Genomic DNA, 10,984 nt, shown 5'->3' on the forward strand with positions numbered 1-10,984 from the left:
TACTTTTTGTCTTCTTACTACATCACTAACATCCGTCATTGATGTAGAAAGTGTTAATGGTTAGAAGTAGATTTAGAATAAACAAAAAAAATTAGAATAAAATTAAAATAAATTAAATACTAAAAATATTTTAAAAATTTTTAACAGAGATAAAAAAAATATATTTACTATTAAAAAAGAGGATGGGTAAATTTTGTTCTTTTCAAAACCTATCTTTTCCAAAAAGTAAAAATGGGTAAAGATAGATAGCCGGATATTGTCCACTGCGGTGCGGACTGCGGTGTTGCAAAGTCTATACTCTATTCCATTGCGGCATTACCCACTTCCTATCTCTTTCTTTCCCCCTCTGAATTCCAATTCTCTTTTACACCATGAATTTACTGGTACCTATTCTTTCCTTTTTCTAATAAATTTTTTCCTTTTCTTTTTCTCATTTGCTCTGATTCTGTTTCTTCTCGAAAATTGTAGGAGAAGCTGAAACTGCAGAAGAGGAGTTCAGCAGAGAAAGAAGATGAAGGTCCTGTGTTCTGGTTTGAGACCACTGCCTCTCTTTCTCATCGTTTCCAATTTGAACCCACTGGTCAACTTTCCGTACGACTCTCTCTCTCGTGTTTGTATTGATGTGTACATGTTTGAATTTTGGCTTCGGAATTTGGCAATGTTTATTAACTACAAGCATTTGACCAATTGAGTTCGTTGAGTGTTAAGCTCACTCGCTTAAGCAAAGTATTGGGATTCGAATCTCGACTTTTACTTGCAGCAACGGTGGTAGACCTTAAATAGAGCTCCCGGCGGATTAGTCTTGGTCCGTCGGGTTTGGGGATTCCGTGGAACTAAAAGTTAACTATAGGCAATTTTGAATTACTGATTTTTTTTTAGTAGGGAATTATGTTCACAAATGCCGGTAATGGTAATAGAATTTAATTATATACATCAAATTATGTGTTGTCGCATCAATAAAACCAATCAATTTTCATGCTTGGTGCTTGAATTGTATATGTTAGTTAAAAACCTGTTAAAAGCTTGTTCAATAATGTATCAAAAGTAAACTCATGGCAATAATATGTTAGTTAAAAATAATAACTTGTTAAGCTTGCGAGTTTGATTCGTGCTGAGCCGATTTGCTATAGTTGGGCTAGTTGAAGTCTGAAGTCTGATTCATTTCAAATAAGATTCGGAATTTCGGATCCTTCAATATTAAAAATAAACATGGTCTTGTGATTATTTACATTTCACCATTGATAAGATTACTTTAGAAAAATAGTAAGCAAAAAAGATATCCAAATTGAAAATGATTAGCAGTTTAGGGATGGCATGTTATTTTTATTAAACTAAATATGATAAAGGAAATGTTCCATGATATATATTCTTAACTTGAAAAACTTGTTTTCCCTGTCCTCCCCCCCCCCCCCTCTCTCTTAAACATTCCATTATTTGGAAATATTGTAGAATCCCGATTAAAAGTTGTATCCTTTTCTAAAATTCATGAATCGTTGCATTAATAATGTTGGAGATATGATCAAAGCAGTTCATTTGCCTTCATAACACATAAATTGCTTTTCTGCTATGCTGCTTTTTGTGTTTGTCTCTTAATTCTAGTTATACAATATTTTCTAGCTGGTGAGTTTTTGCTGATATCATGGCTAATGCCATAGCTTTGATTTGTTATTTTAATCAAGGAACTAAAAGAATGTTATCATCTTAGCTTGTGACATGAAGTTGTGATGTATTGTGCTGGACATGAAAGTGAAATTATGTACTGTGTTTGCTTTGTGAGTTTCTTTAAGAGTTTGTTTGGCTAATCCTTCACTTTTTGCACCATAACATGTATCAATTTGTGGCTCTGTAGGTAAAGCTCGTTGATGATTCCAGACCATTATATCGCAGGGTAGTTGAGTCTTTCCTGAATAAATTTTTCCCCTCAGGATATCCTTACAGGTCATTTGATTTCTTCCTGATATTAATATCATGGGCACACTAGTTCAGATTTTCAGTTTTTTTTTTTTTTTTTTTTTTTTTTTTTTTTTTTTTTTTTTTTTTTTTTTTTTTTTTTTCAGTGTGAACGAAGGCTACCTTAGATACACACAGTTTCGAGCACTGCAACATCTCACCAGTGCAGCACTATCTGTGCTATCAACTCAGGTCTTCTTCTGATAACTTAAAATTCTTAACAAAGCATGTAATCGGGAATAAGTTTATATCATTGAATTCGGAATTTAAAACCTGCTTGCCAAATGACTGAAAATATGGCATTAGTTTTAGTTCATATATTATTTATTCATATTATAGAATGGAGCTATGCTGACATGATAATTTTTATTTATTGAATTTAGTTTTTAACAAATGGATCTTCATAAAACACTTGATTATGAAGAGGTGTACTAGGTTTCTTTTGCTTATCCTATTGCAGTCACTGCTGTTTGCTGCAGGCTTGCGGCCCACACCTGCTCAAGCAACTGCTGTTAGTTGGGTAATTGGCGTTACTCTGCTATTAATGCCTGACGGTTTCTCAGACTAGTTGTTATAGCATCCGTTTGATATATTATTTTGTTTCTCTTTCTGGCTTCTAGATTCTAAAGGATGGTATGCAACATTTAGGGACGATAATATGTAGCAATTTGGGTTCAAGAATGGATTCCGAGCCTAAAACTTGGAGAATTTTAGGTTTACATTTCTTCCAAAGCTTTTTTTCTGCCTCCATGTTTATTTGGTTCTTATTTGTCATTCTCAAGGTGTCTAACTATGATAAGACTTTCTTCTACTAGCTGATGCCATGTATGATTTCGGCACTGGCTTGGAAGTGCTTTCCCCGTTATGCCCACATCTTTTTCTTGAGATGGCAGGACTAGGAAATTTTGCCAAGGTATAATCTTTTAAACTAGCATTTATGTGTTATTAATTGTTGTGATGTAACTAAGTCAGTCTGTCATGAAAGATAACTTTTCTGTATTGTGCTAGTGAAACTAACTGGTCATCGTCCTGCTAATCTTATATTTCAGTATAACTTAATGTTATTTTGGATTTGATAGGGTATGGCAATTGTTGCTGCAAGAGCTACTAGATTACCTATATATTCAGCATTTGCTAAAGAAGGAAATCTCAGTGACCTCTTTGCTAAAGGGGAGGCTATTTCAACTCTCTTTAACGTTTTTGGAATTGGAGTTGGAATTCAATTAGCATCTACTGTTTGTGCATCCATGCAGGGCAAGGTATAGATAGAGATTATGATCTTGTTTAAATTTTTTCAAACATTTAGTATTCTATTCTTTATGCTAACAATCGATGAATAAAATATTAGTTATTACTGGAATGTATGAAGCGTGAAAGAATTTGCATTTATAGGATAACAAGCTGAGGCAGCGCCGCACCAATATAACTAGTCACTGGTGCAGTGTATACTCTTGAAATTTAACTTCTGTTGAATGCTGTGGTTTCAAGATAATGACCTAATGTTGCTTACTATGCACTTATGACCAATGGCATAGTTCATACTTCATATATATTTCTTTATTTGTATTAGAATCAATAATCAACAAAACAGAAGCAATTTTTATTAGTTTAGCTTCTAGAGAGATATAACTAACCATGCTAAATATCTCAATGATGATTATGCATTTTTAATTATTCCAAACTGCTTGATTGTTTAACACTTGTCAACAGTTGGTTGCATACCCTCTACTATCAATTATACATATATACAGCGTTGCTGAAGAAATGAGGGCCACTCCTGTCAATACATTGAATCCACAAAGAACGGCTATGATTGTAGCTGATTTTGTCAAGGTATGGTTTGAACTGTTATTTTAAATGAGTTCTATTTCTTTCTCTGTTTCCTTTCTTTATTTGAACGTTTGATTACTCTAGAGGATTCTATAATTTAACTCAATTTTCAATCAGGTCTTTGTAGTTTAAACATTTGTAGTTAAGTCTTTACATCATACAAAAATATTCAATCAGGATTTATAATTTAAAAATTCTTTTCAACTAGACCTTATAGTTTAAAAGTTTTGGAATAAAAAACCTTATATTGGATGATGAACCACTTTGTTCTAGAAATATTTTGTACAATATAGGAAGTTTGATAAAAAAATTGCAAAACTAGATGGGCTTGCTTGAAATACGTATGTACATATAGAGACTTGATTAAAAATGTTTAAACTATAAGAACTTAATTGAAATACAATAATAGAAAATTAAGTGAAATTATAGGAACTTCAGAATAATTCAACCTTATATGAATAATTGCATTGTCATTTAACTGTTAAATGAATTCCAAGCCAGACAAGAAATGTGTCGAGCCCTGCTGATCTAAGATATCGAGAAGACTTGCTCCTTCCTGGGCGACTTATTGAAGATGCCGGAAATGTAAGAGTTGGTAGGGCTTTGCAAAAGGTGATTAAGCCTTCAAGACTTCTTGAGTTAAGGCAACTATTCCCTGGGGAGAAGTTTCTGTTAAATCACGGAGACAAATGCACCGACATGGTACTGGAACAAGATGCAAGTGGTGAAGATGCATTGAGAGGTTGGCTAGTCGCTGCCTATGCGGCGGAAAACATGAATGCCTCTGGTGAGCTTCGTGTCGGTACCCTGCAAGAAGCCTATGAGAAAATGAATGATGTGTTCCCGGTGTTCTTACAAGAACTGCAGAACAAAGGGTGGCACACGGATCGTTTTCTGGATGGAAACGGGAGCCGCTTCGCATTTTAGCGTTCCTATAAATCCGGGACTACGTAGGTATTTTCATCTATTCTGTGACACTAGATGCATACAAAAAATGGTTTTGATTAGTTCTTTGATGTTGGTCATTTGAAACTTGAAAGTAGCCATCATTGTATTCTGTAGCAGCGACATATCATTCATGTACCGTTGGATGGGGCATGGGGCTCCAATTAAACTAGGACACGCGCCCCATTCAATAATAGATGGATGATATGCCGGTGTGGAATATGATGATGGTTATGTTATAAAAACATTTTTTATTTAACTAACTATTACATGACATGTTACACCCTTGCTTTTCGTGTGCTTTAAGGAAAACATGACGGATCATGAATTGATTAAGAATGAGAATCAATAAGATTAGAATAATGAATGCAATAAACATTTTACATATGCACTTGTACTGTGGTCAATATTTGTGACAAATAAACGGAGATAATCAGTAAGATGAAATTAATTATGAAAATTCAAGACGACCAGAATAACTATTGCAAGAAGTGTTTTACATGTGCTCCTCCTATTAATCCCTTACTATATCTCTTGTAATTAGAATAACTCGGTTATGTATTTTCTAAACTTGTGGTCAATAATTCATCACCATTAATATATTATACTTCTCTTTGTTTTGAAAATTTGTGCATATTGTATTCCATAGTTTGCACTTGGAATAAAATTTAACCGTCTCCAAATCATTGTCCTTTCTCTATATCATTAATTATTTCTTGTCCCATGGAAGGTATATATAAGAAATTGCCGAAAATTTTATTATTTATCCTTTCACTTTGGTAAGAGACGATTGGTGAGACAAGTGATAAGGAAAGTGATAAGGAGGAGATTTTAAGATAGGTGATTTCATCATTGTATCAACCTATGAGGCAAGAATACTTTGCGGGAATCGCATATGGGACACATTTTCAGAGGACACTTATTTAACATTTGTCCGACACATATTTCTTGTGTCCTGATAAAAAAAAAGATTTCTCTTGACATATTTGGACACAATTAAATACTATTACGTGTCGGTATATTTTGTATTGTCTTAACATTTATTACGATGGGTAATTGGAGATTAACGGATTGGACTTGATGGGTTGGCCCAATCGCCTGAAGGAGGAGGTTTCCGACTAGGTTTTCGTTCGACTTGTGTGTGTGAAGGAATGGGGGTGGTACCTGCAAAGACACTCCAATGCCTAAGTTAGTAAGGGGTTAAGTAGGTTTTTTAGAGTATTGAAACTTAGAGATACCTGAGGGGTGTCGGTGTATTTATAGTGGTGAATCAATAACCACATTTGGAGTAGTTCTACCTTTTAAGGAGGATAACCATTCCTTTATCTTAGGGAAGTTGAGATATGACTCTTGGAAGTGGGTTGGGAGATTTTAGGGGCAATTACTTATTTCAATAAGGGTTATCTGCCAGCTAATCTTGAATTCCGACTATCTTGGGGTGAAATTTGTGTCAAATCCGACCTCTTCTGTGGAGATCGAGTACGTGGGGAGGCCATCTATGGATTGAGTATTTTTATCTTATTTGGACCTGGAATTTAGTGTTGAGACAAGATACGAAAAACATTTATATTTGAGATGATATTAGAAATAATGTATATTATTTATTAAAATACTAAATTATTTTGAGTACTTTATATAATTAAAAAAGACATTGAAATTATGTAAAATAAATTTATTTTTTAATTTCAATAAAATATTAAGATATTATTATTTATTAAAAAATACCTTGTGTATATATATTGTGCCTCCATGTCTTACAAAAAAATAAATTCAGGTGTAAGTATATCCTGTGTGTCGTATTCTATATATCTATGTTTAATAGCTATTAACCTTGTTTTCTTCTAAATTATTACATCAAATGATCTTTTGGACTTTGGCGGTGAATTAGGAATATTTCCATAAAGTAGGAACATCGGAAGGCATGTTTTCATGATTAACTAGATTTTCTTAGGCATTAACTCTTCTTTGGCAGTAATTCAGTTATTTTGTTGTTGTGCCCAAAATAAATAAATAAATAATGTTATTCAGTATTAGTTTTTTTGACCTGATAATTGGGTAAAACACTTGATATTGGCCAACTTTTTGAACTCAAATTCTGATAGGGGTGCATAATTTTTGTTTTTGAGGGGAAAAAAACACATTTATGAAAAATTGAACAGAGTATGCAGGGGAGACGTGTGAACGGGTTGACTCAAATTAGTTCAAGATTTGGCCAAATAACATTCTTATAGGTCAATAAATGCTTGCAATATAAACCTCCCTGTTTGACAATTATACTACACAATAACAAGATAGAAGTCTACAATTAGAGTATAAAATACATTATATAAATCTTCGTTTTTTCTATAGTTTTTTGTTCACATTATTTATAGAAAAATGATAATGCTGCTCTCATTTTTTACGATGTAACTTCACATAATTTTTTTTTTTTTTTGCATTATATGTACGCATAAATTTGTAGAAAAAAGAATGACATTATCAAAATAGAAACAAATATGAATTTAAATAGGCTTATATAAGAACTGTTATTCCATCAATAATACAAAGTTTGCTTATATTATACTTAATGATGATGTTAATAGATAAAAAAATTCAAAATAAATTATTAAAATTTGACTGAAAACATATAAACTAGTTATTTTGTATTCTTAGATTTTTCGAATATTCTGAAATAGAATATTAGTAAACCGTACGCATCTCAACATTATTAGATTATTTGAATCAACACGATCCAATCAAATATAGATCAGGGAATATTCATATACAAGATACATGTAAACATTTTTTTAGATTTATTGAATCAATACCATCCAATTACATATAGGATTTAATTTCTTTGTACACCATTATTAGTCTAAACATATTTTATATAGTTGTTAATTATACATCAATTAAAATAAACTATCTTTTACATTCATTCTATGAATAGCTATCCCAAAAAATAGTAAATAATTGTATAAAATATTTAATATTGTCCAAATATTAAAATTGAAGTCTTAAATATGAATTTGAGAATATTCATACATAGGATACATATGTTATGTTTGGTTCTCCTCAGAGAATATGTGAGAATCAGCCAAAAATCGTACGACCAGAAAACTAATTATTCATTGTACTGCTTACATGTTTATTATTAATAGCCATGTGGAAAACATTAATCAGCTGGTTTAAGATTTCCGTAGATACGTCAATGCATAGGGGACATATGAATATAGTATACAGGGTGCACATGGGTAAAGTGAAATTGAGTTTGTTTTAACTTTTTTTTTTCGGATCGATGAGTTTGTTCTAACTTAAATTCAGTTTTAAATATACATTGGATCTATTTTTTTAGACTTTATTTCGATTCTAAATTCGATAAAATTTAAATATTTTAGGTCACAATTATATCGGGTCTAAATCGAATAAAAATTGAATTTTTAAAACTTTAATAATAATTTATAAAAAAAACTTTTATAAAAAAATTTATTTATGATACATTTATTTATAAAGAATAAATTTGTTACTGAAAAATTGATATCTATATTTGAACTTGGAATTTGTCTATAAATTCTAATTTGATACTTCTTTGATCTATTTTTTAATTCAACAAGTGTGATTAAAAATAAAATAATAAGCTTATAATTAATATAACATAATATTGGAATTAATTTAAAATATATATACCTTTTTTAGTTTTCTTAGGATGCACATGAGTCGGGTGAAGTCGGATTCGCCTTGATCTAGACTTAACCCTAAATAATGACCGACTCTATTTTTGAGGCACATATCCAATCCCAGTGACGGACCTAAAAAATTTATGTTAAAGGGTAAAAATAATACACATTACTATCAAAAGATATATTTAAATTAAAAAAATAATAATGCGCATTAATTATTCGAATACAAAAAAAAAATAAAAAATTAGATTAGCCGCTAACTTTCTTCTCTTCAAATCTTGAAGGTATTTCTTTTCTTGTTTTCATATTTTGAAAATGTTGAATAATTATTTCATTATCAACTTGATTGAATGTCTCTCTTCCTATATTTGTAACCAAACAATCATTCAACCACTCGTCTCCCATTCGATTACAAAGTCGACTCTTTATAATATTTTAAGAACTTCTTTTTGTTAGAAGAGACTAATGGAGTGACTTCAGATTCTAGTGGTAGCTTTTTATTTCTAATGGAATGACTTTTTTCTAAAATATTTTTATTATTATTTCTAGAAATAAAAAATATATATTCTAAATTAGTAAATTAATCAATTCACTTTGAAAATTTATATGCAACATAATTACATATAATAGAATAGAACAAAAGATAAACAAATAAATATAAGGATCACTGAATTGAGAATAAAATAAAATATATAAATTCATGAAGAAAATAAAAAAAATAGATTAATATCTAAACTATAATTGCTTGAATTAAAATTTGTAATTGAAAATATAAAAAAGAGAAACAATGAAATTGAAAGATACATAGAGTCATAAAGAGCTATATAAAATAAAATAGAGAATTTAAAATTTATCTTTTGATGAAGAGAAAATGACTACTAGACAAGGAATAAAAAAAGGAAGATTGAAAATATGAAACTAACAAGAGAGTTTAAGAAAATAAAGGAGTGATTACTGAAATTTGAGAATGAAAAAAAACTAAATTTGATTAAATTAACTAATAGTCAAAATGATAAAAAAATAAAATAGATTTGGGGCTTTAAATTAATTGAGTTTAGTTTATTTGTAGTGGGTCATTTAAAATTTAAAATAGGACATATTATGTATATATTTTTTTAGAACAAAAATGAAATGAAAGTAGGGACAAGTGTCCCCCATTGCTCTACTTAGGTCCGTGTCTGGACCAATCCTAAACTCACTAAAATCACACCAAACTAGCCCTTACATGTACATCCCTAAAAAGAAGTAGCGTCACTTCTCACTTTACTAATAATTTATGTGTATAATTAATTTGAGTTTTTTTTGTTGACTGAAATAAACTAAATAAAAAAAATAATTAATTTAATTTGGTCAGATAGTTAGTTTTACTGTCCATTTAAATAAATACTAAAAATTTAAATTTTGTCTTAGGTATACAATAATTTATTAATTGACAATAAATTTTTTAATAGAATTTAAATTTAGGTTATCCTAAATCTGCTAGAAAAATACCCTAAAAAAATATTTGATAACTAAAGTACTAGCCATTCATTAGCACCGAGCTAAAAGTCGTAGAGTTTTGTCCTATTTTAAGGATGTTATTCTTTCGACTATTTAAAAGCTTTACATCCGTTTTATTTTCTTAATATATTAAAAATTTTTCACATGCTTCAATTCTTAATTATTTATTTTAGGTGTTTGTTACGGTATGATAATAAATTTATACGTATCGATATATTTAAAATATGGACAAATAATAATAAAAATTATGTGAAATTTATTTTCTACGTCAGTATTTAATTTTTTCTTTTTTAAATATATATTATATCACCACTTTTACTAAAACACTCTTTTAATTAAATAAAAATAAAAAATATTTATTTATTTATTTTATAAAAAGTCTTAAACATCATCTCTTTATTTGATTAAACAAAAATATTCTTTTAAATTAATCAAATTTTAAAATTCAATTAATCTTAATTTTATAATTTCAAATAATTGAAACAACAAAACAAAAACATATTAAAAAAATAAAAAATTAAAATTGTTCTTCATCCGTATTAAATATATTAAAAAAGCTAAAAATTAAAATTATTCTTCATCAGGTTCAGAAACTCTCTCGTTCACGCGAGGCGTAAATATAAAGGACATGGTGGTTGTTAGTAAGGACGGAAGTGAAAATTTCATCACCATCAACGCAGCCATAGCTGCCGCGCCAAATAACACGGCTTCCAATGATGGCTACTTCCTTGTTTTCATCAAGAAAGGTGTGTATGAAGAGTATGTGTCCATTGCGAAGAACAAGAAGCACTTGATGCTAGTTGGAGATGGAATCAATCAGATAATTATCACCGGCGGTCGCAATGTTGTCGATGGCTCTACAATTATCCTCTTCCTACCCTCTCTTTCTTTTCTCTGCGGAGAGAAAAAGATGAAAAATACTGAAACCTTAAATCCTAAATTCTAAATTCTAAATCCTAAACTTTCAGAGGTGTGAACGAGGAGTTTCTGAACCCAGATGGAGAACAATTTTAATTTTTTGTTTTTTTAATATGTTTAACACAGACGAAGAACAATTTTGATTTTTTATTTCTTTAATATGTTTTTATTTTGTTGTTTCA

At 30.1% G+C, this 10,984-nt stretch overlaps 1 protein-coding gene across 1 annotated transcript; it reads left to right on the forward strand.

The window, feature by feature from the left end:
- The first annotated feature begins 220 nt into the window (after positions 1-220).
- Positions 221-6,294, forward strand: LOC130962349 (protein root UVB sensitive 2, chloroplastic). The gene is made up of 10 exons (XM_057888571.1): positions 221-383; positions 469-591; positions 1,850-1,938; positions 2,058-2,142; positions 2,411-2,470; positions 2,571-2,664; positions 2,766-2,863; positions 3,030-3,209; positions 3,661-3,783; positions 4,282-6,294. Exons 1-10 carry the CDS (start codon positions 372-374, stop codon positions 4,705-4,707), a joined length of 1,290 nt encoding a protein of 429 aa, XP_057744554.1. The 5' UTR covers positions 221-371; the 3' UTR covers positions 4,708-6,294.
- The last annotated feature ends 4,690 nt before the right edge of the window (positions 6,295-10,984 follow it).

This window comes from Arachis stenosperma, chromosome 2 (genome assembly GCF_014773155.1).
Source record: "Arachis stenosperma cultivar V10309 chromosome 2, arast.V10309.gnm1.PFL2, whole genome shotgun sequence".
Taxonomy (NCBI): domain Eukaryota; kingdom Viridiplantae; phylum Streptophyta; class Magnoliopsida; order Fabales; family Fabaceae; genus Arachis; species Arachis stenosperma.

Excerpts from the sequence above, each read along its gene's own strand:
- LOC130962349 (XM_057888571.1), top strand. Across the intron at positions 1,939-2,057 it reads CCCTCAGGATATCCTTACAG|TGTGAACGAAGGCTACCTTA; the intron begins GTCATTTGATTT and ends TTTTTTTTTCAG. Across the intron at positions 3,210-3,660 it reads GTGCATCCATGCAGGGCAAG|TTGGTTGCATACCCTCTACT; the intron begins GTATAGATAGAG and ends ACTTGTCAACAG.